At 40.5% G+C, this 27982-nt stretch overlaps 1 protein-coding gene across 8 annotated transcripts in view; it reads left to right on the top strand.

The window, feature by feature from the left end:
• Window positions 1–27982, top strand: part of slmapa (sarcolemma associated protein a) — a 60502-nt gene that overhangs the window by 7211 nt on the left and 25309 nt on the right. For 7 of the 8 annotated variants that reach the window (XM_041945256.1, XM_041945264.1, XM_041945247.1 and 4 more), the window contains exons 2-5: window positions 15562–15709; window positions 16592–16664; window positions 25977–26013; window positions 27708–27770. In XM_041945256.1, the coding sequence (XP_041801190.1) occupies window positions 15562–15709; window positions 16592–16664; window positions 25977–26013; window positions 27708–27770 (321 nt within the window). Of the gene's footprint in view, window positions 1–15561; window positions 15710–16591; window positions 16665–19512; window positions 19695–25976; window positions 26014–27707; window positions 27771–27982 lie in introns of those variants that run through there. The other variant, XM_041945272.1, reaches the window with a different exon arrangement.

Here is a 27982-nt window from a genome sequence, read left to right as displayed (position 1 = left end):
AGCCAAAAGAAAATAAGACAAAATGTCAGTGAAAACTGTTGTAAAGAATGTTTTACTGCACACATTGACTCTGATGTTTTTTGTGCTCAGCAGTTTTCACCTCTGTCTCGTCTGTGTGTGATAACTGTGCACTGGAGAGAAACAGGTGTGATTGGTCACATCCGGTGATTAATGAACCAATCAGTCTGCTCAGTGATCCAGCAGATTGCTTTGTTATTGATGTTATCATTCTGCACATCAAAGCAGGGTTGACTCCTCCTGTAAGTGGAAGATTCTGCACTTTTTGATTCCAAGGATCACTAGATCTCTGACATATGCTCACTCATCAGACTCCACTGGAGCCACTTTGAAAATCACATCATGATGAGGTCATGTCTTTTATGTTTGGTCAGTTTTATTGTTTTGCAGCCAGACTGAAACGTGATTCAGGATTGAGACCTGTAGCGCTGTGATTACACGTTATGTGCTGTAGCCTGCTGATGTCAGGGCCTCCCGCTGGGACGCTTGCCTCGACACTGACTACTGTGAACGAAGGAAGAACTAATTGACACGATCGCAGCTGGTGGGATGACTATCTGGAGGGCTCTTAGAGAAAATAATGAAGTGTTTTCTTATTTAAGCTGCAGCCATCATCGGAAGGTCAGATCAGACCCAGCTGCTTGTCTCTTAACCCTGAAGGTCCTGGGACCTCAGTTTGAGAATCACTGTGCTGAGATCCAGCCATTCAACCAGACAACCAGTCAGAAGTTTCTCAGACAAACTGTCAGATGAGATCTCAGTGCTGTGTCATTTATGGTTGCTTACTTCTTCCTTCTTCTTTAAGCTCTTGTCGCCAAGACTCCAGAACTCCGACAGTTTCCAGCTCCATCACCACATACTTTCCATTTTTAGTTCTTTCTTTTTATCATCACTGCTAGCAACCATATGTCACGCCCAGCTGAAGTTTGTTTACAGTCCATGAAAACGAGACAAAAACTATACAACCATGCTGGAGGACCAAAAAGTTACATATTTTTGACGTAAGTTGTTTCTCACAGTCCTTACTTTGTTTTGGTTAACTTTCTCCACCTGGAGACATTGAATATAAGGTACTTCTGCTGTAAAATTTCCAAACGTGTATTGATGTGCTACTGGAGATAGTCCTCAACAAATGTACTCCTCCTCCTGTTTTAGTAATGCTTGCTAAAAACTACAGTGACCAGCTGTTTTCAGAAAATCACTTCTTTTTTAACATTTACTAGATCTTCAGTAGGAGCCAGTGGTCTTAGAGAAAGACTTAAATTAAGCTATAAACAGAGGGTAGACCACAGAAAACATTGTTGGTTTTTGCCTTTTTGTGGATTTGTTGAAAATAAGAAAACTGTAAAAGACACCTTTTTGATTTTGACATGTTATGGTGTTATGGAAATGTTATGGAAAACTAACCTGATGTGACAGATTGTTACATAGAACCCATCTGGCACATTGATGCTAGGTGATTGGATGAACCATTTCAACTTCATTTAATCAGATGAACAAACCATATGTTGTAGTATAACCTGAACTACTATTCAGCTCAATAAAGGCTGCATTCATTCTGCATTCATTCACCAGTTCCAAGATCATGATGTTGTGCATAATGACTTATTGGGACACTGAATGGAGCTGAGCTACCACTTCTGTTAACACCTTTTGCAGTATTGACCAGTCAACATGTTGTAAAAACTTCAAATGCTACTTAATGCTTCTTGTGCTTGAGGCAGTAACATTTCTGTCAGTAACTGTCATTAAACCAACCAGCCTGTCGCTCAACCACTCAGAAACCTCTCAGCAGCCTGTCCGTCAGTCAGTGGTGTGCTCAGGCAGATGTGTAGCAGATTAAACCAGATTTAGGACTCGCAGATCTTTGCAGTATAGCTGTATCACTTAGAGTCATCCAGCCAGCCATTCACTCATCCAAGAAGTGTGTACACTAAACCTAAACATGTGCCAGTTGACTGGATCAGACCAGGTTTATCCTTCTGTAGGACGTAGTTGTGGCACATCAGAACTGCAGTTGTCAACCCCACCTACAGAGCTCTGACGCTGATCTCTTGGTGTCCTCACTACAACCAGGTTTTATTAAACATTACAAGAAAAATTAAATATCAGTATCACGTATTGCAAGATGCTACTCAAATTATGAAGCATGTGGCTTTTTTATTCATATTAGCAGGTTATCATCTGATAGTTGGAAGGCAAAATGTTGAATTTTATGGCTTCCTGCTTTATCACTAGTCTGCTACTGAGTGTACATAATGCTGCATCAATGCTGCAGCTATGTGTGATACCATGTTGGAGCTAAATTTGTCTTCTCTTGTCCTCCTTGTTTCCCTGCTGGCGGCCTATATGCCCCATGCAATACCTCACATCAGGATCTGCAGCATTTCTCTGCAGGCCATTGTCACATTTGGTCAGCGCTCTGTAGAGGATTTAGAGTTGAGAAGTGAAAAGAATGCAGGGGAAACCCAGACTTTAATTATACTATGAATGAATGAATGGTTTAAGAGCCTTATCAGCTTAAAGCCTCATGGTTTAAACAGGTGTAAATACCAGTCAGCAAGTAGAGGCCTGTGCTGGCCTCCACAGTGGGAATATCCCTCCTGCCAGGTGAGATCGAACCTTGTTATTTTAAACTTGTAGTGTTTTTCGTACTGTACCAGGTTTCCATGGTCAGTTATGTTCTTTATTTATCTCTATCGCTAATTTGGAACTTCTCAGCTGTTGTCTTTTCATTCTGAACCTCTTGAAAGTATCAATGGCAAGAAATGTAAGATTGAGAATTTAATCAAAGTTGAATGGAGAAACAACCCTGGATTGCTCCGTTGTGTTGTTGTTGCTAATATTCAGTGAATCAGCATGTTGGCTAAAACTGTCAGGTTTTATTTTCAATTGAAAATACTATTTGAAACTAAAAAAAAGTAATATTCATTCTGCAATGGTCTGTCTCAACCCGGAAATCACTGAATAAGGGCACCAGGCTGTGCTTTGTACACCAGCAGGAGTGTAAAGTATCACTGTGAGCTATTGAATGCCCTGTTGTCCTTAGCCAGTTAGACATGCAACTGCTTTACAGTTAGGTTAACACAGCAACAAATATGAAGTGACCTCTAATTTGTGAAGCACTTAAACAACAAAGACAGCACAAATTGATGGGACGAAATAAATTACACAGTGTAGATTAGGATTAGGCGAGGTGGATTGTATTTGTTTTGACTGTGGCTCGGGAGGTAGAGCGGGTTGCCCATTAGTCACAGGGTTGCCGGTTTTATCCCCTGCTCCTCCTGTCCACATGTTGATGTGCCCTTGAGCCAGTGCTTTGCATAGCTACTCCACTACTGTGTACATGCATGTGTGCGTTTGTGTGCAAGAGTGACCAAGAAGCAAATTGTGGAGTGACCAGTCTGTAAGGTGGAAAAGTTACATGCTACATGTTTTGTTTTGGTGTAATGCGTTCCACATCTTCACTTATCTAGTAGCAATGGTATATAATTAGGTGTTACTCTTGATTATGGTCATGACAAACAGTTTTAGGGACTTGTATGGAAATTTGTGTAGCTATCAGACCTGGGTGTTACAATCTTGGTACGGCCACAACAATAATTAATTAATTTCCTCAATGTTTTATTGTACAAATTCACATCACTTTGTGTTTGTATTGGGTGAAAGATTGTAATGTCAGTCTACTTGTTAGCTTATGATAAGAACACGAACACACACACACACACACACACACACACACACTACAGTAGATGAGTCACTAGATTGCTGTAGGCTTCAGGTGCGGCCACATATACTGAAATAGACCTTCTCCACTCCCAGTACCCTTAGCATTGCTGCTGGACTACAAGTGCCCCCCAACAGTCAGTGTTAGTGAACACAAACTAACTGTGTGTGAACGGATAGGCATATACCTGCATGAGTAGAAAGGCAATTGGTGCAGCTATCAGACCTGGGTTTTACCGTGTTTTTGGATTTAATTCTGTCTTGAAATGTTAAATAAATATGGCATACATGAAAACAATAACCATTAAAAGAGTCATTATTTTGGACAATACGCTGTCATCCCAAGCCACCATTGCAAAACCTACCATCTTCACTGCTGCAGCCTCACTGCAACAGTGAATGCTAATACCACTGTAAGACACGGGCCAGATTCAGGCAGGCAGCCACTTTATCAGTTAGTCAGGGCAAGGTTTTAATACAGCGTCATCCACCAGCCTCTGTAGTCCGTTTTTGCACAGGAGGGTAGTTGGTTTTTGATCAAGATGACCAGAGAGCTAGTCAGGCAGTTAACCAGGCAGCCAGTGGAGAGCAGTGCTGACAGCAGAGCAGAGCTGTTGTCTGATATCAGTATTCAACAGCATGGTAATGGCCTCAATCTGAATGCCAACACAGCACAGGAACGCTGTTACACAGACAGGACACAGCTCTGTAACTCCCTTTATATCTGAGTGTGTGTGTGTGTGTGTGTGTGTGTGTGTGTGTGTGTGTGTGTGTGTGTGTGTGTGTGTGTGTGTGTGTGTGTGTGTGTGTGTGTGTGTGTGTGTGTGTGTGTGTGTGTGTGTGTGTGTGTGTGTGTGTGTGTGTGTAGGAATAAGACACTGTTGGCAGGAAAGGCACTCTGGCAAACTCAGCTCTGGTATTGTGCATGCGTGTGTTCAGTGATACGAATTCAGCTTCCAGATACAGCAGCAGGACACCACGATGGAGCATTAGAAGTAGAGCTGTGAATCTTTGGGAATCTCATGAAGCTTGTTGACACAATTCGATTCAGAATCAGTTCCCAATTCCTTTTCATCCCCCTCTAATTAAAAGTGAAATTTGTGACAAACTAGCACAGACAACCAGAAGTCAAAAGAACAAGAGCATGTCTTGTATTGTATTCAGGTCTGGAATGTTGATGTTGATACATTATACTGTGTCTGTGTCTGTGTGTGACTTAAAAATCTGGTTTTCTTACATAAAACATCAAAGCATTTAACCTAAACCTAAACCTAACATAATGTTTTGAAATGCGTGGTCTGCCCACTTGTAACTTACTTAGTTACTTCCAGCAGAAACCTTTTTGCCTTTGGTCACGTTACTTCACTCATGTAAGATGTCTGATCTTTCTTTTTTTTTCTTTTTGCATTTTCTATATCTTCTTTCCATTTGTTGTGGTTTCTGTTGGTGTGAACCTGACACGTGCCATAACTTTTAATATCTTCAATTTGATCCTTAAACATGCTGAGCCAGAGGCAGGTTGTGTAACTTGTTCATACATGATGCAAGCCTTTCACAGCAGAAAAAATTACTATGCTACACCAACCATTATGTCTAGTTCTGTTTCCACATACCTTTTTTGCTGTTAAATAAGTGAAAGTACTCTGTGAACCCTAGAAAAGAACAACATACAAACCACAACTTAACATTATCCAGCCTGGTAGGAAGGTTGTCAGAAAGCCAGAAAAACCAACAGGTCAGGTCAGCTATACATGTTGACCAGACTAAACAGTATGTTCTGCTATCTGGTGAAGCAACTCATCCTGAGTCTTCAGCTTTTCAACACTTCCTCAGACAGAGAGGAGGGTGCTGTCGACACCATCTGCTTTCATGAGCTTATTGTTAAGAGTCACCAGCAGCCATAAGAACACATGATGCTAAATCCTGACATGTGGCTGATTTTGGTTAACTAGCTGAGGTACAGCAAAGTTATTTTGCCACTACAACTCTTTCAAAAAGCTGTTCCTAACAAATATGTCTTCTATTGATGCCGCCTCATTTGTTTGACAACATTTGTCAAAGCTAATTAAACTATGAGGAGAGGAGGAGAACTTCTCCATCATTTGCATGATTCAAGTCTCAAATGATTCAAAATAATTGATCTTGTTGGCATCAGGACTGTTGCTATGAAATTGACATAATGGTATATAGACTATCATAGAAAAAGTACCTATGAAACATACATTTGCTTCCAACCAGTTCCACATGAGGAGCGCATAGGTCATTGCATTCAATTTACAGTAACTTCTTTATGTTTAATCAAATGAAGCAGAATTAGGAAGCACTACAGATAAGCTGCTTGGTACAAGAGCTTCCCCCGACCCCCTGTCGATATCTGTTCAGCTTCCTTATAAGACAAATACATTTTTTATGGTATTTTGGCATCACAAGACATCTTAATTGAAAATGAGAAGAAACATTAAGTATGCATTGAATTATTTTTTGATTAAGTGTTTACTCAAAAATCGAAATGTTGACTAGGGATGTCATTGGTTAACTATACGCAGTGTGATACACGCCAGTTTCAGGCCATCACCCATTTGGTGTTCTGAGGACTGGGAGTGATGTGATGCCCGTCAGTGTGGTAGATGGGATTCACAGAGCTAGTTTGGCACCTCGTATTTCATTCACAACTCATCGAGTTCTATCTGCCGTGTTTTAATGAAGCCTGTTTTACGATTATAAAATTGTTTCCGTAAAGGGAATCCGGTGGCTTTGGCGGGAGCGATTCAGCGGCTGTTTCCGGTTAAGCAAAAATGATTTTAAAACTCAAAACTTAAACAAAATTCTGTCTCTGTAGGAATAATTTTCATAATGTTGTCAGATACTTGGAATAACATTCTGAGCACTTTTAGTGGCTGCACAGTGATGCTGCGCAAAAGCATGGAGGATTAACTTTGTAGCCAGTTTCACGGCTGCAGTGCTCTTGCTCATTACTTGATTGATTTCATAAATCATCTCCATTTGTCACTTGGACACAAAAACATGGGACAATAGGGTCCATAAGCACAAATAATATTTGCCTGAAATTTTTGCTGGCACCAGATTTTTTTAATTCAATACCTGGCTGGAAGATACAGTCCAGTGTGCTCCTCAGCGCTGCTCAAAATTAACCAGTTCGTTGCTGGTTGTGGTAATGGGGCTGTAGGAAGCAAAATTGAGCAAAACTGACATCCCTAATGTTGACATCTTCAAACGCCAACAGTCCAAACCTCAGATATATTGAGTTTATATGTTATATCATATGAAACAGAGGAATTAGAAAGTTTTGAACATTTGAGAAGCTGGAAACAACTGTCTGATGTCTTTGTTGTATTCATTATTTCAGTCATTAATTGATATCAAAATTGGAGACTGTTCATTTTTTGTCAGACGAATCAATTAATCAGTATTATTTTTTCCAGTTCAAATAATTACATATTTGACATTTTGTTGGCAAGTCTTCTGAGCCACTAGTTCAGCCAGATAATAGATACTGGAATACACTGTTGCTCTCGCTTTCTTCCCCCTGTCTTCCATACGGACCACTAAAGTGACAGAGCTGAAAATAGGCAGCTGAAAATAGGCAGCTGAAATCTGTAGCATGCACACCAACACTCACCTTTCAAGGAAATGCTCACACTCTGCTGCAGGAATATGCTTCCATGCTGACTGATAAAACACTCTTTCTGTTTGCCAGTAGCAGCAAACCACCTCTTTTGGAAATGGTGGCAGGAGTCCAGGCTTCAGTCAGTTGGCTCTCTGCACCTACACACACCAGGATCAACAAACTCTCCGGCTCTGTCTCCGTCTACAGCTTTCCTCTTTCAGATATGCACTGTAACCTATAAATGCCAGTTTTACATGGCTGTATCATATTTGCACCCCAAGTTAATTTTGTGTAAATTCAGAGACCAGCTCTTACTCTGTGCCGAGATTGCTGTAACAGTAGAGCTTAATGATGTTTTGTACCAAGCAGTCTTTCATCACGTACATCGTACATAACTTCTTGCCCTGGCTTGGCTCATGTGGAAGTTGCCAAATATCACGTAAGCACTGCAGCGCTATCCAAAACGGTTCCATTATATTTGAACTATAGATGTCCTGCGCCAATCCTAATAATAGGTAGGCATATTTTAATTGAACTGTACTGGCTAAAATAGAGCTGATCAAAATCCGACCCTTCCTTTGCTCTCCTGTGCTTTGTCCACCTCAGCCTGCTAGTGTTGTTGCACTGATCTCCTTTACCACAGCCAGTGCAGAATTTCACTTCATAGAAGAGTGAAAATTAGTGTGTGAATGTGAAAAATGATTTGGCTGCACTGGTGACTCAGCTCAGACAGAAAAGATCAGCGCACAAAACATTCCGGTAGCAGCTTCTCATCTGTAACCAGTGCTAACCGTCACTTTCACTGGTTAGAATGACGAGCATCCCAGGCTGCAGGTCATATCAGCTGATTTTTCATTCATATCGTGTAGATTTTTGAACCAGAACCTTCAGTATTTGGGTGAAGTAGCGTGTGAAAAATAATGTGTCAGATTGTGTAGGCTATAGCAATAGGCAATTTCTCACATACACATTTAATCACCATTTTGGGAAAGTATTAGGCTGGGTCCAATATTAAGGGAGGTGGATCCCTAGTTTGTGCTGGAAAAGTTCCACGTTGACTGTTCAGAGAACTGTGTGAGAGTGCTAAAAATACATCATTTAAACAGATGGAGGAGCCCAGCAATGTGACGGGTTCCATGTGTGAAAGGCAACAATCATTCATTACTGTAAGGGGTTTTTTTTGTCTCCAGTCTAAGAAGCCTCTGTCCCTCTTTCCTCTGCTCAGCAGTGTTAATATAACAGGTTTATCATACTAGTCCTGACTTACTTCTTCAGCGTGAGCGGCTTATTCATTAAGAAAGTACGGAGAAAATCTCACACATCAGTTCCGGTCCTGTGGTGTGACCAATCCTTTGACATCTATCCCCACAAAGAGCCTCTTCATACTTGTACTGTCAGTAATTGTTAACATAAATTTCATGGCTTTTTCTTTTGACCTTGCACTTGATTTCTGGGGCTGTGACTTCTGATGTCGACCCTTAGTTCCTCTTTCATTTGTACAGTAATGAATTATATAGGCGTTACACTACATTACCCTCCAGCTTTCCTTTAGTATAGTATTCTTGCTTTGCTTACGTGAGCTTAATATGAGGCTTGATCTGTCTGAATTAATCAAATCAAGTGGGTATCTTCCATTCCACTCTTGATTTTGAACCCTATTACATAACGTTGGAGGCACATGAGAAAGGGATCTTTTAATGGCCTGTAGGAGCAGGAGGAGCAATTGCTGTCTTAAGTAATATGTTGGCACCTGACCGGACTCGAGAAAATATTGAGCATATCTTTTAAAGCTTCTTGTACCTGGTTTTGTCTTTTTTTTTGCTGGACAGACAACAACTCTTTGCTAATATGTCTTATTGGAAGCTTATACTGTATAGCTACAGTGATGATTTGGATCGCTTGAAACTGATTACGTTCTGCATACAAGCTCCAGCACTGCAATGAATGTGACTAAAAACACAAATTAGTCTTTCTTTATGTCCATCTGTTTAATTATAGCTTTCTTTATATCAACACTCAAGCACAGATGATGACATATTCCTGCTAAATTGGAAACACATGTCCACACATGTTAGTGGTAGAGTAGGTGAATGATCCTTTGTGTTTGGGCCGAATAGTCTGGTGAGCCTGGTACACAAATCTGGACCTTGATGGTAGACCCACAGCAACAGCTAGAAAAGGTGCTGAGGGTTTATCCCCTGTGATCCACAAATATTTGTACAAAATGTCTTTGCAATCCATACATCCATTTATTCAGTCATTTATTTAATTTGATTGTATGTGTAGTAAAATCTAGATTGTCTATCAAAGGGCGCCTGCAGAGAATGAATATAGGACACAGGAGAAATAATCTCATGTCCTGCTCTGAGGTTTAAGTATTTTTATACAATATATATATTTTTATAGACTCCTATGAGTGATTCTGAGAGACTTGATAAATACAGGTCCAGACTTAATCTGTCACCTGACTGTAAGGTTTTTTTTTTTGTCTATTTGTATATTAATTCATGTGTGTGTGTTTGTATGTGTGTGTGCCGCATCCAACCAAAGTGGTGTCATGTGTCGACCCGCTGACTGGTTAAGTGGTTGTCGTGCCTGTTGGCTCCCAGCTGATGGTTTGCACTGTTTTTTTTTAGGCTGAGGGCAAATTAAAATCCAAACACAATTACATGACATTCATTTAGCTGACACTAATGAGGGAGGAGGGATGGAGAGAGAAAGGGAGGAGGAGGACAGAGAGGGATAAAGGGATACAGTGTTTCCTGAAATGTTCAGTAAGTGGGTGGAAGCGTTGCAGGAATGTTGTTGGTGGTGAAAATCTGTTGGAAGTGTACATTGGTTGTGCACTTGTGTGATGTTGTATGAATTCGAAAAAATATTTCACTATTCCAGAATTATTTTCAGTTCCTTTTCTAATGCCAGAAGCTTATCCTTAATTCTTTACAAAATGTTTTTCTTTTGTTGTTGAGGGAGGCAAACACTAAAGCCTCTTACTACAGAGCCTAACACCAGCACTTGAATTCAGCATACCAGCAGATTTAAATTAATATCTATGCAAGGATAATGTAACTTAAACATTTTGTATTTCAGAAAATCCTAAAATTAAATAAAAGCAGTGTTTGTCAGTACAGTATTGTGCTTGTTTCCATGTCTGCTTTGGGTAGATATAGAGATTTAGAGTTAGAGATCTTTTATGTTATTATGACAAGTGAAGAAATATTTTTGGCTGTGGTGGGACAAATTCGAATGTGGCAGGCCACCACAGTCTAGGTAATTGATGGGAAACACTATCATTCAGTTGTTTATTCTTTTGAGGTCGAAGTCAGCCAGTTATTATGACTGAAGTTTGTCTGTGCTGCCGGTGGGCTGCCGGTGTCACTGATGCTTCATAGCTAGTCAGCTGGGATTATGACTGCTGCTGATGGACAGTGTCACCTCAGAGTTCATTTTTAGCCAGTCTCTTAGCTCTGATAAATGAGGAAATGAAGCATCTGTGATTCAGCATAAACTCAGTTTGTTTCTAGAAATGAAAGGGACTTCCTGTATGAGTCATGAAGTTTAGGTGTTAAAATGAGTTTGGGAGATCAGATTCTGACTGAGATCATACAGCAACCTGTAACCACTAGAAAGAGACTCCTCTGAAGGCCAACTGGCAGGAAATAAAGAGATGGACAGGTAGTTTCGGTAGAAGGTGAAAATGTTCTCGCTTAACCCCAACTTGGTGAAGGTTTACCCACAGGTCCTGTCGTACTGCACATTCCACAGTTTTCCAGGTGATGAAAGTACCAAATTTTATGATGCTTTTCATGTAAATACAGTTGTATGAATGGCCACAGTGCAAAAGTTGCGCCACATTAATTTTTTTTTTTTTTTTGGCATATTTTTGCTAGAGCCTCTGTATTGAGACCCCTGCTGTTCCAGTACAGTGGCCCCATTCAAAAGAGTGAGGGGCTGTGTTTTTTTTCCATGCTGTGCTGTCTGAAAGTGGCTTCAGTCTTGTTTTACATGCCATTTCATTGCTGTCATCACTTGATTGTTACTTGTAGGTCATGTGACATGTTGCCTATATTGCAATGAAACAAGCAAAGATCACATATAAAATTATTGAAAGGAAATGATATCACAAATGACACAGGCGACTTTCACTGGACTGAGACTCAACCAGCAGTCTGCTGCTCACAGGTCGATGGCTTCATACTGTGTGTGTGTGTGTGTGTGTGTGTGTGTGTGTGTGTGTGTGTGTGTGTGTGTGTGTGTGTGTGTGTGTGTGTGTGTGTGTGTGTGTGTGTGTGTGTGTGTCTATAGTGAGACCTACTAGGTTTAAGTGTATGAGAGCTTTATGTGAGTTACGTGACGCATAGTGTGTGTATGAGTGTGTTGTTGCTGGGTGAAAAGCTCTATAGTTAGGTCCCTCCCTCCCTGTCTCCAGGTTACCATGGGGACAGGAGGCAACTGTCTCTGTGTGTCTGTGTGTGCGCGTTTGTGTGTGTGGCTATCATGATCCATGAATTGGTGGCTTTTCGTAGCACACTGCAGTCGGATAAACAGCGAAGTCAACCAGTCCGTCTCTGCAGCTCTCTTCCTCTCCGTCTCTTGGTGCTCCCTTGTTTTCGCTTTTTGCTTCTTCAGTCCCTCCTTCCTCTCTTCAGCATTCAGTCTCTCTCTCTCTCTCTCTCTCTCTCTCTCCCTGATAGATCGACTGTGGTTTTCAGTCATGATGGAGAGCTGAGAGCTGATGAATGAAACTCCTGGAACGACAGACAGGCCTCAGGCATCCAGATCAGATCGCTAACTGTGTGTGTGTGTGTGTGTGTGTGTGCGCGTGTGTAATTTATACGTTCCTGTGTGTGTTCTGCCATTAGGTTTATTTTTGTACGTTAGATTTCTGTTTCAGTTTTAGCTTTTAATTATTGTTATTATTGTGCAGTTTATGCCTGATGTGTGTACGTACTCAGTGTCCTGTTTGACATCTGTGTGTGATTGTGTGTGTATACGCTTCATTTCTGTCTGTGAATAAGATTTCTGTGTATGTGTATTTTCTCAGTGATATGTGAATGAAACAGAGTTGTGTGATTTTTGCTGTTTGTGATTTACTGTTGTGGTTGTCATGGATATGTGCTCTGTGGCTGTGTCTTAGTGCTTTAAAATTACGTTACATGTTTCTGGATTGTCAGTATCGTTTTGTATTTCTGGGCTACGAACTACAGTATAGCCTCAGGATTAAATTATGAACAACTAGTCACACAGACCTACAGATGAAATCTATGGTCTATGTACACCCTTATACACATTCAGACTTAGTTTTTCACAATTCTTGGCATTCAATCTCAGCAAACATTCCCTCTCTTAGGTCCGTTCGGATCACTACTTTATTTTAAGAGTGTTGGTACCATTGGCTTCAAATTGTTTCACTTGGGTCAGATATTTCGGCTAGCCTTCCACAAGCTTCTCAAAATAAGTCGCTGGAATTTTGGCCCATTGCTCCTAACAGAACTGATGTAACAGATGCACGTTTGTAGGCCGCCTTGCTATCAGATGCTTTTTAAGTTATGCCCACAAATTCTCTATTGGATTGAGGTCAGGGCTTTGTGATAGCCACTCCAGTCTCCACTCCACTCTAAACTAAGATAAACATTCCTGTTGAAGATCAGCATGTTAGCATTGTCACTGTGACCATGTTAGCATGCTGATGTGATCAGTACACAGACTCGCTGAGCTGAACACCCCTTGACTTTGTTGTCCTTAAGCCATTTTGCCACTGCTTTGGAAGTATGCTTGGGCTCATTGTCCATTTGGAAGACCCATTTGCAACCAAGCAAATGTCTTGAGATTTTCTTGAATTTTCCTCCTCATGATGCCATCTGGTGTTCTTTAGCTGGTAACCCTCCCCCTTTTTTCTCCAAACATAACGATGATCATTATGGGCAAAGAGTTTAATTTTTGTTTCATCGGACCAGAGGACATTTCTCCAAAAGCTATGATATTTGCCCCTTTGCAGTTGCTAGCTGTAGTCTGACTTTCTTATGGTAGTTTTGGAGCAGTGCATTCTTCCTTGCTGAGTGGCCTTTCAGGTCATGTTGATCTAGGTCTTGTTTTTACTGTGTATATAGATACTTTTGTACCCGTTTCCTCAGGCATCATCTCAGGGTCCTTTGCTGTTTTTCTGTGATTGGTTTGCACTTTTCGCCAAAGTACGTTATCTGTAAAAGGTAGAACGCGTCTCCTTCCTGAGGGGTATGGTGGCTGAGGGAGGAAAATTGTAATGACGTTCCAATGTCATGTTCTTTAGCTTCAGCTCATGAGACCATATTTTATGGTGTATGTGTATTGATGAACTATTATTAGGCTTATACTATAATAATGGCACAAAATGACAAAAAAAAGACACATCATTAATTTTAATTATTTATACGACAATTAATTGTCATCTAAAATTACATGATCGTGACAGCCCAAGACAGGATACCTTGAAAAGCAGATAAGGTCAATTTTTACTCAGTTTTAGATTTTATATTTGTGCCAATTTGAGCATGTTTTGTGTGTAGCATAATAAGAAGGTGAACCAGGAAGAGTTGATGCTTTTTCTAACTATGTCATGGCTTCCAGGATGGTAATGGCGGTCAGTTCTCCACTTTGGTCAATGCTGAAATATCTCATCAACTATTAGATGTAGAAATTCTGCCAGCAAAATTTGTACTAATACTCATGATCCCGAGAGGGTGAAGCCTATTGACTTAGGTGATCCCCTGACCTTTTGTCTGGTGCCATTATCCAGTCCAAAATGGTCCATGACCAAATACCTGCATAACTAATGAAATTCCCATCAGTCTCAGTTGTACTTTGTATTTAGTGCTGATTTTGAAATGTTGGCCTGCTAACATGCTAAACTAAGACAAACATACTTGCTGAACATCGGCATGTTAGCATTGTCATTGTGAGCATGTTAGCTTCCTGATGTGAGAATTTTGTTCAAGTACAGCCTCGCTGAGATGTGATCCTGTATTCAACTGACTACATCACAGTCAGTCGTGGAAGTGTATTGTTATGTCATAAATGACAGTATTATTTTATTATTTAGTGTATTGTCTCTTTCCTGCTGGCTCGTTCGGCCTGTAGCTGTTGCTGGTAGGGCAGCAGTGAGTATCTGTGCCTAGTTACAGAAAGGGGGTCATGGTCTGGTGCACTCAGCTACACAACACTAAATAGTTTGTAGATTGATGCACATACTGTAATGTGGGACCAAAGTTCAAAGGTGCAAGTCCTGCCCGGAAACGTAAAGCCATATACTGTTAGCAACATGTGCCTGGATTAGCACAACAAATTCTCCTCCAAATATCTCATTGAGATATCAGTCAGTCACGCTATGGCAATCACACATGAAACAGCAGAGCTGGAGGAGCAGCCTGCATCCTTTAGATCAGTTGTTTGGCGACAGTTTTCTTTCCCGGTCAGTTAAATTAGCAACAGAGAAAGAGTTGCAGATAAGACGAAGATGGTGTGTTGGTATTGCTCCACATTGTGCAATGCATAAATGTTTTGGTGCTTTCAATAAATTTAGCAAAGCTAGAACTAACTGAAACTCTTCTCCCGATTAAAAACAAGTTTATTTTCTTGTTCTGTTTATTTTGTATTTACTTTTTCAAATCACAAGGTTTGCAGTTTCATAGATTCCAATGGCTGTTGTCTTTTGGGGATAGTGTTTGTTCAGTGTTTGTACAGTGCAATACAGAAATGTTAGAAATTCTCCTTAATTTCTTAATGAAAACCAGTGGAAACTGGACAAAATGCAACCTCAGTCTCTTGCAAGAGGATTTTGTCTGTCTTTGATACTTCATACGTTGTTTTTCCCTGCTTTCTTTGCCAGTCTCACTGAAACTGGGGTCTGATCGGAACTTTGACTTCTGTGTTTATCTCCTATGCTTGATGGTGGCTCTTGGCTGCTGTCTTATGGCGTAACACTAATATGATGTATAGAGTTTGAAAATTAGTATTGGCAGTTGTGAAATTTTAGTTTGAGCCATAGCTGAATATTTACTGTTGCCCTGTATCATATTTTTTTCACTCCCTTCTGTCAGTGTCCTTGATAATTTGCACTTGATTCTACTAGTCTGTCCATGTCCATGTTATTTTTGTGTCCATGTTTTATTGATTTCTTCCCATGGTTCTCACCTGCTGTGTTTGTGTTTCAGTTCTACCTGCAGGACACTAAAAGCAGCAACGGGACGTTCATCAACAGCCAGAGGTTAAGCCGCGGCTCGGAGGAGAGTCCGCCCTGCGAGGTTCTCTCCGGCGACATCATTCAGTTTGGCGTCGACGTCACTGAGAACACACGCAAAGGTACATACACACAGTAACATATTAAAATTATAATAGATTTAATTTACACAATCACTGTCAAAGTATGCTGAGAGAGATGCAGAATGGAAAGAATAAAAAAAAAAGATGGTTATGGTGAGGTTTTCCTTCCTCTACCAGCTGTGTAGTTGATAATGCACTCATACAACCCTGAAATAATTACACTTGACTAATCCTCAAGGGTACCTTAAGGCTCATTTTGCTTAGGTCAGAGACTACATGCTGTGCATAGCTGATATTGAGGTCAAATTTTCAGCTCCACTAATACTCCTTTCATTCTGGAGACCCAGTGTGCATTCAACCTGCATTGGACTTGATACATATGAGACTTCTATTACAGGTTAATCCGTAAACATCATTATTTCACAGTTACTCCAGTCTACAGTTCCAAACATAGCACTGCTAAACCACAGAATTACATTATATAAAGTATACACAAAACACATTTCAGTTGTAGCTCATCATAGTTGTATGCTCAGAAGAGCGTAATGAAGCCTTGTGTGTTCGGAGGGTTTAGCTCATCCACTTCAAAGTAATAGACGTAACATTACTGCAATAGATTACACAACTCAAGCAAGTTCACAAAACCTGTGAGTTGGCATGAATTTCTTGCTAGACAACCTATCATGGAATGCATGATGGGTTGTCTAGTTTTGAGATGCTCTTGGATAAGTGTGTAACTTTTTGTGAGCTGTCCAGGATGCTGAAAGTTTTCAAACATGCACAGTTTTATTTTAGCCAATAACAAAAAGCACTCGTAGTCGTCACCAGGAATACTAGCCTGAAGATGATGTTGACTCAGAACTGGTAACCAGCACTGTCGTGTTCTACGTTAACATGGTGGTTGGTTGTTTGTTTTTCCAGTCACTCATGGCTGCATCGTGTCAACAGTCAAACTCTTTCTACCTGATGGCATGGAGGCACGCCGACGAAGCGAGTAAGCATTCTGATCCATGTATCTTTCACACTGATCACTCACAAATTGTATGTCGAGCACAAATTTCAACTAAACTTTCTCTATTTTAGATGGTTTGATTTAAATATTGTAATTTGTTACTGCCCCTGAATGCAGCATTGCCACTGGACAGACTGAACCAGGTTCTGGTGGTATTAATAGTTCTCTGGTTACTGTAAATTAAGCTGTTCCTGCCTGTCTGACTGCTTTTACACACGCACACACATACACCAAATTTCTGCTTGCATAGTGATGTGATTAGTGTCAGTCTAGTTGATGATGAGGACAGCCATTTTGTTTACAAAGTACAAGTACAAGGAAATTGCTCTCGCTCTCTCACTGTCTCTCTCTTGGTTGTGTGTGTCTGTGTGTGTGTGAACCCAGCATGGAACTTCCTACTGTATTGGGAGTCCCACCTGTCTGTGTGTCTGTGAGTTTGTAATTGACTACTGTAGCTACCATGTGGCTGTAGCTATCTACGTGTGTGTGTGTGTGTGATGCTGGGGCATGGTGCCATGGTGGCCAGTGCCATCTGCTGCCCTGCTGTCCTGCTTTCAGTCTGGAAAACACTGACGAGCATCCTGACCTGCATGAACACAGACTGGAATAAAGAGTTAATGGGTCTGTTCTGCTCCTGCTGTCTGTTTTGACAAACAGAAAAGTTGATTTGACCGTTAACGTGTTTCAGATTCCATCTTATTTTAGCTCTGCTGTTGCTGTCTACCAACTCCTGAGAGAAATATCTGGCTCTTTAGCTGCTAAATGCTCCAGTGCTTTCATCAGCTAGTCTCTTACTGTGTCTGTTTTGTTCTGAGTGTGTGGTGTAAAGTGGAGAAGCTAGGTGTTTTTTTTTTCCTGTAAAAAATCCTATAAGAGCAGTGAGAGTGAACCAAGACAGTGAGGTTGTGGGCCAGACAGCTAAACAATGAGCTGAACCTTGGAAGCTCCATCAAGCCATGGGGGCAGATTCAGGTGATAATTCTCTGTAGGTTCACTACTAAGAGCAACGTGACCAAATGTTCACACTGTCATTTAATATATTGTTAGTATAAATATCATTATAGCACGTGGGCATGTTTACATGGTCAGTGCAACAACTTGTGAGAGAAAATTGGAAAATCAGCTTTGCGAAGGTTTGGTGTTGACTGGAAGACTGGTCAGCTATGCAGCACCAGTGAGCTGGTTAGGTGAAGACTGGTGGTTATAGACTTTGTCTTAGAAATGCAATCACAAGTGCAGTTAAGGTAAAAGCATATTCTGACATTGGTGTTTGCTGTGTAGCCTCACAGTTTATCCAAATGGAAATTCAAAGACCAGCTGTTGAAAACACCTGCACGGATGTAACTCATGTTTCAGGAATGCACAAATCTGGGCCGTATCTGCCAATTTACAGTGAATACAATGTTCATAGAATAAAATTATTATTGATTAATGGATCATTACTTAATTCTAAACATGTCTTGAAGGGATAATATGGAATTATACTATCATAGGCTTATATATCAGTGGTGCCACCCACTGTGACAAATCCACATATGACAGTTACCTTCTCCAACATGACAAATTTTACTCTGTCTCTAAAAAGTGCGGCTGGTGAGAGAGATGTTCAGCTAAATCAGACAGATTTATTAATAGCTGAAGAATGTTTCCCTGGTGTTAGCATTAGCCTTCTGGAAGTCTGCCAGATACAGCTTTGCAAAGTTGCCCTCTGTGTGTGAGCTTAGCATCTGTATTCATACAGTAGAAAATCTGGATCCTTTGAAAACCTGATTTAATGTTATCTTTCATTACAGCTGTAGGTTTGAACCTGAAAACTCAAAAGAACAGACTGATTTAACTTTGAGCTTCTGAGAAGTTCAAACTTTTTGAACTTTAACACTCTATTTAAACACGTGGCTGCAGTGTTGTTTAAATAGCTGCAGTCTGAGCTCCCTGCAGCCACCTCCATTAGACTTTGAGAAAAATACAAAGCAAAACTCTGTGTGCGTGTGCGTGCGTGCGTGTGTGTGTACACACGTCAGTATTATTGTGTTTTCCATCTAATGCAAAACGCCTGTTGTGACATCACTGATTTGGGGTGTGGCCAGAGAAGTTTGAAAACGTGCAGCAGCAGCTTTCTGCCTCTGTGTGACTCAGTTTCTTTCACATTCTTAATATTGATGAGGAGACACACAGACAGGAGAACAACACAAAAAGATACGATTCACAAGTTAAAGCTCTGCCTCAGCTTTATTCAGTGTCTCACAGTTCCTGTTTCTGTACAGGAAACATGCAGCTCTTATCTGGTGAAAAATAAATCTCCCAGGTACAAATAACAAAGACTCTGTAATACTGAACTCCAACCTGTTTCAGGTTTAACCACCACTGTCACCAGTCACTGAGTTGTTCTTGACAATAGATCCCCTTTGTTTGCCTTATCAATTTCCTCAAACCACCCACACTCACACACACACACACACACACACACACACACGATCAAGTGGTTAGAGAGGATGTTTCATTTAGAACCATTGCTCTCTCCCAGGTGAGTGGAGCTTTTGAATGCCAGCTTGTAAATTGATGAGACTTAGATAAATGATAACTCCACCCGTCCCATGAAATGGCAGGTTAGTTATTCAGCGCACCTTTAGCCTCCCACATACCATAAAGGTGGTGAAGAGCTGTAGCTGCTGCAGAGTGGAGTTTGTTTCCTCGCAGTGAGTGCCACGAGGGGTGGAGCTACAGTAACTTCCACAAGTTAAAGGAAGAAAATCATCTGTTTTGCTCTAAGGAGAGGAGGAGCAAGAAGTAGAAAGAAAGAAAGAAAGTTTGTTATGGGATGACTTCACTCATGCTGTGGAAAAGTGAGGAATCAGCTGCTCGGTCTTCGACAACAAGGAGAGAAAATGAAGTAACAGGGAAGGATCCATTTTCTCCCAGGAGTATCTGAGGCAGGCTGAGATAGAGGCCGAACAGCGAACTTTGTCCTTTAACAAATCACCGTCTGACACAAACAAGAAGAAGACCTGGCAGGTAACGTCTCTGCTGTCCAGAATCTGATCCAGGATTTTTTTTAGATGGTCCTGATCAGCCAGGACATGCTGCTTATTGTTCATTGAGCTTTATGGCCGAATACTAATACCAAGAAGATTTGTGTTTGTGAACTCCATGTAAAGCTTGAATTCTTAAAAAAATCTACATCCTGTCATAAAATGAAGCTGGAAGTCTAAAGTGCTCAACAGTTGCTAGAGAACATAACAAGACAGAGCTGTTTTTTGTGGTATGGTCAGATGACTGTTGGATTTGTTAGAGAGAGAGAGATAATTCACGTGAAACAGAACAATTGAATAATAGGAGTTCACATCGTTCAGGCAGCTCTGCAGAGGACCACTTATATTTATATCTCGCCAACCACATTCAGCACATGACTTAAATCTAAATTCTCCATACATTGTCTAAAAGAACCCTAAATGTTCTGATAGAGCGATTGTGCATGGTTGACAGTGTAGGTAATCTTATTCAGAGGTAAAGTTAAGCACAGTTCTTTCATCCAATTAATGAACTTTTGAAGAGAGTGAGATAACTCTTTGCAAGTAGTAAACAAAGATCTGAAGATTTACGATAATATGAAACGGAGAAATGTTTGAGAAGTTGAAAATGGCAAATGTTTTGCATTTTTCCTTCATAATTTATTAGTTTAGTGGTTATTAATGATCAATATTGTTGTTGCGTTTCTACTGATTGACTAATCCTTTGATTCATCAGTGGTTTCAGCACTAGTATTGATGCCAGAATGATTTCATAGCTTTTTGCTTGAACAAAAAAATTGTTGTCCAAGAAGAAATGCAAGAACATTGTCTAAAACTATTACATGCAAGAATAAGTAAAGAAGAGAATGAATCGAGACATTCAATGCCACCTGGTACTTCACACTCACACTTGATAGTCTGTGCTCCAGACATACTTCGAACAATGCCAAATCATCGCTGAGGTTTGTTGCTGAGCATTTGTGGACAGGCCAAAATGTTCTCCAAAACAGCTTCTCCAGTCCTCCACAACAGGTTTGAGTTTGGTATGATTGTAAAACCTGTGTAGTGGTAGAAATATCTGAGCAGGGCACAGATGGAAACTACTGCCAGTGTTTTCCATCATCAGTCCCTCCATGCAAAACACACTCAACTAAAATCTAATGTGGATGACTGATTCTTATGGACCAGCTTTGTGTGTGTATGTGTGTTTGTGTGTGTAGGCAGACTTGATCTTCTTGTGAGCCATAGTTGAAGAGCTTTGAATGTAGGTCATGTCATACTGTTGATTTTTTTCTCATCTTTATAAAATGGGATATTTTAGAGCAGTGCTGGTCTAGTCTTTGCAGTCAGTGTTTGATGATGACTGAAAATGAAAGTGATTTGTTTGATGTAGACAGAGCCTGCTGTGGACACCTGCTGTGGAACTTGGTGCCAGCATGCAGCAAAAGTCTGCAGTCTTAGACTCGTAAGCCACTAGGATACCCTCGCATTCTTTCATTGTTTTTGGTCCCACTGCCATTTAATTCTGTCGCATACAGATCAGCACATAACAAGATTAAGAGTCTAAAGTCATGCCAGTGGCTCTGCTGGGCTGTATTTGGGCACAGCGGTCGCATCAGCATGACAAAGCTAATATTCTGATATTTAGCGGGCATAACGTTTACCATGTTGTCCATCTTACTTTCGTTTGTCAGCTTGCCAACATTTACTAATTGGCACTAAACACAAAGTACACTTGAGGTCTTACTGTCCTCTTATTTAATGACGTATATCTGAAACATCCTTGTTTGCAAAATACAGCAGAAACGCAAGCAAAAACCTAGCAATCATTTTAACCTCATGAGTTCAGGCTATGCGAAGCCCCAGGTTACAGGTTTTCAGATTGCTGTGGTAGAGAAGTGCGATTTGATTCAAGAACTGGCCAATTAAATAAATAAAAATTATGAATGGAGGGGCCTCCTGCTGTGATGATGCTGTTTGAGTGACAGACCAGCTTCTGGCGGTGGTGATAAATAAGACAACATCATGCATAGTAATTGCCATGTTGATTGAAATTACAGCGTGACAGACTGCTGCGACTGAATGAACGTAGCACAAACAAATTGTTGGAGCCACACAGGAAGATGGAATCATTAGGGAGAAGACTCCCACCACCAGTGTCCAGCAATCAGAAGAAATTGGACCAAAAAACTACTGCAAAATAAGTGCTTAATTGCAGGTATGCAATGTAAAATTATTAGTTTAAAGCGGCCCCACAATTTGACATGGCGAAAGTGCACTACAAGAAAAAAGGTTAATTTTACACCCTTTGTGTCCTTGTGTTATTCAGAAGAACAGCCAGTTTCATTCTGTATGTCCAGTGCTTATTAACCCCATTGCAAAGCATACTGCATGTAATTATGATTTTTGTATCCTGTATTTGTTTATTTTCACCATGTGAAATGTAGCTTGAAATGATCTGCTGTCACGGGTCAGAGAGACTTATTTAAAAGGACAAGATAAAAGCTAAAAAGAAGTCTTGTACCTTAAGAGAGAGTGACGTCTATAAGAGGACATATTGAGGAGGATTATTTCCTGGAGGATTCTTGCTGCTTCCTGAGTGTGGGGTGATCGACAGGCAGCAGAGCTCAGTGTAATGCAGCTCTGATATGAAAACACTTAACTCAGCATTGAAAGTCTCTGGTGTTTACTGTGATGGATGATGTTGCTGTCTGGAAGTAGTTTGTCACACTGAAGGAGAACAGCAGCAGCAGGACCCCTGATCTCTGCGGAGAACCTGCACTGCTGAAAGTACAAAAGTGCTTTTAAATGATTGGCTTATCCCTTGAAGTGTCTTTTAACCAGTTTACTTACCTAAACATTGGCCTTGAGTACAAACAAGAGTCACTGATGAAAGTACTTTACCCACTCCCACCTTTTTAGATGAATAAGAACTTCCAGGGCGTGTAGTACCCCAAACATTTTTTTGTTTGTTTTACTTTACCTTTAGTTAAGTTGATTTAATCTTAGTTGTGTTGGTTTGTATTTTTCTTGATCTCTCCCTTCAGTTTCTCAAATAAAAGCATAATGAATTTCTCACCAGGGTTGGCTTGCCACAGCTATTTGGAAAGTCTTCCCAAAGTATTAAGTATCTACAAGCTTTACTTTGATTTACTAAAGCTGGTTATATCATTAAAACTTCAGGAATTTATTAGTGAGTAAAGACCTTAGAAAAGTTTAAATCATTAACACAACTTCCAAAAATAAGGTTCTGACAGACAAAGGCAAGCAGTATATTTACACCATCTGACAGTCCTTTGTATCTGTGGCCATGACTTTTTGTGCATGTGTGCATACATGGGAAAAATGTGTTTTAGAACTAGAAGTCTTATTTGGTGATTTGGTCTAATATTATTGGCATAAGGTTTTGCCACTTACCATCTGTTGTGTTCTTTTGTGGTGTTTAGTGATACATGCCAGCTTATAGGCCTGTCTTGTTTGAAAAATTTCATACTAATTAGTCAAGGTTATTGTTGACACTCGTCATGTCTGAGAGTAAAGCCTGTATACTATGGCTCTTATACCAGCTTACATCATAGTATTTGGTTCAACATTCAGGTTTTGTCATTTGGTTCAGGCAGTTAGTGGGTGTAAATATCTAGTACTAGTAGACTTCTAGTAGTGTGCTGCAAACCTTGTCCTTTTAATTAAGGAAATTCATGAGAGTAAGTCTCCACTTTGTAAACAAATCGTAAGTAGGATATGTTTCAGCACACAGCTGGTGCAGCTGCCTCCAGATGTGGATGAAAACATAATGATGGAAGGGCAGCAGGCTGCGCAGTGGGTACAGGGATGAGCACTGTGGACTCACACCAAGAAGGTCTTAAGTTCACATCTATTAAATTTGTGTTCATGTTCTCCCCATGTGCCTCTGGGTTTGCTCTGGGTATGAATGTGAAGTTGAATGGTTGTATGTCAGCCCAGTGATGGACTGGTGAGCTGTCCAGAGAGCACCCGACCTCTCATTCAGTGTCAGCTGGGACATGCTCCAGTATGCCTGTAACCTGACAAAACATAAATGAATATAGTTAAATGATGGACAGCGTAAAAATCAGAAGTATTATATCATTTATAAAGTCAGTGCACAAGTACCTCAAATATTTGTACATGAATGTCTGAAGTGTTGTATTATGAATTTAGAGAAGTTTTTGTCATTTCCTCACACAGTTGCTGTAGAAGCTGCTGTCTCCACCTCTCCTGCTGGTTGGTGGTTACACATTAACAGAGTTTTGTTATATTTTCCCATAGTCAAGTTTACCTTCATTCCTGAACTCTGACTGTTCCCAGGTAAAATCTGGATTATCTTCACCCCCACTAAAACAAACCAGTTTGACCTTGTGTTGCTCTAAGATTCAGGACTTTAGATAAATATCTCCTCTCATGCAGGGCAGAAACTAAACGTGGCCAGTTTTCCCCACAGTGAGACTCAAATCTGCTGTTGGTTTACTGCTGTGTGAACAAAAAGCACACATTGATTCTGATCTTTTCCTAGTTGTTTTGTTAATTTGCTCTGTTGTGTGAATTAAGAATTTTCCATTTTTTAAATCCCCATCCAAGCAGCTGCGGTCATAACTCCTGACAGTGTCCGTTTGATTGGAAACAACTCTCCCAGAAACCATATTGGTGCACATGGTTTGCACTGAACTAACAGGAAACAAAAGCGGGACCACCTGTGTTATGTCACATAAATCACCTGACCCGTGGTTTATTCGAATTCGAATTCTTCTGCACTGTTAAGTTTGCTGTTGATCAAATATTTTTGTCGCTTGTTGACTGGTTGCTTTAATCTCATGATGCTCTTTACATAACTAAAAAAACATTTAGAAACAAGCATCTGTACTCTAATCTCTACAACACTACCATACAGTCAAGAGGAGACCAAGGTTGGGAAAATACTGACAATTAAACCTATTACAAAAAGGTTAAAATAAATGTTATGATTAACAGTAAATCTATAGGGAAACAACCACAGGGTTTTAGTTCACACTTAATTTTGTGAGTGAATTGATTGGCTGGATTTTGTCTCTCATCCAGTTTCAACTTTAACTTTTAACCAGTTACGTTACCATAAACAAACTTGTGATGGATGAAACGGACACCAAGGTTTAATATACCTAAATCCTTCTCGGTCATCAGGTTCTTACCCACCTTCCTCTCTGAATGAAGATGCCTTTTACAAAGCTTGTTCTTTTGTTTCTCAAATGTCTTGACTTGTACATGTTGGTGATGTAAACCACCAACCACCAGCACTCTTTGCCTCTGCACTGAGCTCACCGCTCCTCCTAACAGTGAGAACAGCTAATCATCTCTAGCTTTAAATGTCTTGGGCCCTGATTTGATTGACTGGTACATTATTAGCTGAGTTAGCTAAAGGCAAAGTTGTATGACTTGTCATTTCTAATGTTGACTACAGGCTTCTTCTGCATCTCTGAAAAACCGGCCTCAGGCTGCTCTGTATTAGTGAGCTGTCACATCGCTCATTAACTTTAATTGTAGTTTAAGGAATCCTTGTCCAGCGTAATGATGGTCTGGCTGTGCTTGATGTTTAGTCATTAGAATTGGGTGATACAGTTTGTTAAAATCTTCCAACTGGCCACTGTCAACTTCTCTGTGCTACTGAGCAGCTGATCAGAGTCTGTCGCAGAATAGCAGCTCTTGCTCATTTTTCGATGACATGCTATTAAATGAATCGCCAAAGACCAGTATACTCGTCCAGTCGAACGACCCTATCAGTGACTTACACACAACAGCCACAACATGCTGTTTACCCTTTTGGAAAGCCTGTTCAGTCAGTGGTTCCTCTGTTTCATTCCTGAAGTATAAGCCAGTTTGAGGTTCTAGTTTAGCTGTTAATTAGTTCCTCATGTGTGTGTCTGTCTGCATTTTTGAGGCTCTAGTAGAAGCGAATATTAAATCTAAAATGAAACTAGCTGATTAATTTAATCAGTACAAGGAGAAAATCAACAACTTCATGGAAAATAATTATTGGGAACAACAGAAAGCTTCACGAATATTTCAGAAAGTTTTAAAGTTCCTAAAGCTATGTTTAACTGATTTTATTTCTCACTTCAGTGACTTCAGCGTGCTGAGATGAGGTTTTTTGTTTAACGAGGAGGTGAAAAACGAGTGTCACAAGACCTTCAGGAACCATTTTTTTCCTTTCTGTCGCCGTGGTTACTCCATGAGTCTTCCCTCCCCGCTGTTTCCATGGTGACAAAATGTTTTTTCCTCTCCCTTCCTCTTTCAGTGTCATCCAGACTCCGTTACCACTACCTGTAGACAAGGTAAGAACAGAAATGTGTGTTGTTGTCCTGTCCCCTGTGCAAGTTGTTTGTCTCACACTCGGGTTTGCGTGCGTGCGGTGATGGAGCTGTGCTCGTGTGCGTGCGTGTGTGCATGCGTATGTGCGTGTATTGAGTGGTTTCACACACTTTGCACACACACACACACACACACACACACACACAGAGTGGGGTGGTCAGCTGATAGAGGAATGCAGGGAATCTTGCCAGTTTCTGCTGCCATACTACAGAAGTCTTTCATATGGGTCAGGGGGCATGTTTCTTTTCCCCCACAATTTAAGCTGAGTGCTTTGTGTCTTTTGGTGTCTACTAAACTATTTACAATCCAACTGAAATCAAATTTCCTTTTTTTTGTCTGCCATAGCTCTGCAAATCACTTATCCTGTGTTCTTTGAGAAGAAAATAGAAAATTTATGTTTTGCTTTTTTTGGTTTAATGATGGCACCCCATAATACAGTACAATGCCAGGCTAATTGTTTGCAAAGTCCACACTGTGCCATGTTAGCTTTCTCTGCTGCCTCACCCTGTTCTGCGTTCCCTCCAACACTGAGAACAACAGGGCCTCAGTGTAACCTGTCTGAGGAATGTAGGCTGGAGCTGACTTGTGTGTGTGCGTGTGAGTGTGTGTCAAGGAGGAGCTGTGATTAGATTTGAGCCACTTCTCTAACATAATTAAGTATCCTAAAGCAGGATCCTTGCGCCTCCTGGGTCTCAAAGACAGACACACACACGGAAGTACACACTCACAGACACACACACACACCCAGGCTGCCACATTGGCTTAAGCTGGAAGTGTATTGAATGCGTAGACAAAGTATGTGTGGTGTTTGGACAGACCGCATGTAGCTTTGGTTTCACGACAGTGTGCTCACAATCAGTGTTTGAAGTAGTCAAAATTGTAGATGCCAATGATACATGAAACACCTGTATTCAGCGCTGTCATACTTTTTGATCATGCAGTTGCAACCGTATCAGGTGTGGAATAGTTTAAGATGTTCAGATGGACATGAATCTTAGTGTAGTTCTATATAGCTGGCTCACAAGTCCACCAGTTTCATCACTGGTACTACTGTATACTGTAGTATTTGTGACCCTGCAGTATTTTTAATGCTTCTGACTTTAGTGCAGGAGTTTCAGGGCTCATTCCCACTACTACTGAGTTTTATAATCAGAATAGTTCAAATTTGTGTGTGTAGCTGTGTGGACATGTATTACTCATGTTGTGAGGATATAAATCTGTTTACACTGGCACACTGTGGGGACTTCCGTCTGGGGACAAAATGTCCCAATAATGTACATCATTAAATTTTAGAGTGAAGATGTAAAGTAGTTATGGTTATGGTATTATCCATGTAATGTTCTCTTAAGTGATGGAAACACAACTGTGTGTGTGTGTGTGTGTGTGTGTGTGTGTGTGCGCGTGAAAGATACATAAATGCATCCATTTTTCTGTCTGTCTGTCTGTCTGTCTGTCTGTCTGTGCATGAGAGATACATAAATGCATCCATATTTGTGTGTGTGTCTGTGTGTGTGTGTGTGTGTGTGTGTTACATAGAATTTACTTTTGACCTCTGTGGGTTTTCCTTTGTTTGTTCACTTTCAGTTCAAACACAAGGCTGAACGAACTCAAGACTGTCAATATGTTACCATGGCGTATGTGTGTGTGTCTTTTCTAGGTTGCGGCCAACACTCCCAGTATGTATTCTCAGGAACTGTTCCAACTCTCCCAGTATCTACAGGTAACACACTGACACCTACTGGCCATTCTGTCAAACTACACTGAAAGTAATAAAACAGAGTCAGATGTACAAGTTACTTTTTATTAATCATCAGATATATTATAAAGCATTTTAGTGTCATAGCAAATCATGCAACCATAACAGCGTCAACAGGAACAGAGGAGGATAGAAACTGTCTAGGGTTTGTTTGCAGTGATCTGAGATGACTTTGT

This window comes from Chelmon rostratus, chromosome 2, assembly GCF_017976325.1.
Source record: "Chelmon rostratus isolate fCheRos1 chromosome 2, fCheRos1.pri, whole genome shotgun sequence".
Lineage (NCBI taxonomy): Eukaryota > Metazoa > Chordata > Actinopteri > Chaetodontiformes > Chaetodontidae > Chelmon > Chelmon rostratus.
The sequence above is the reverse complement of the archived record's forward strand: the minus strand, read 5'-3'. Positions and strand labels throughout refer to the sequence as shown.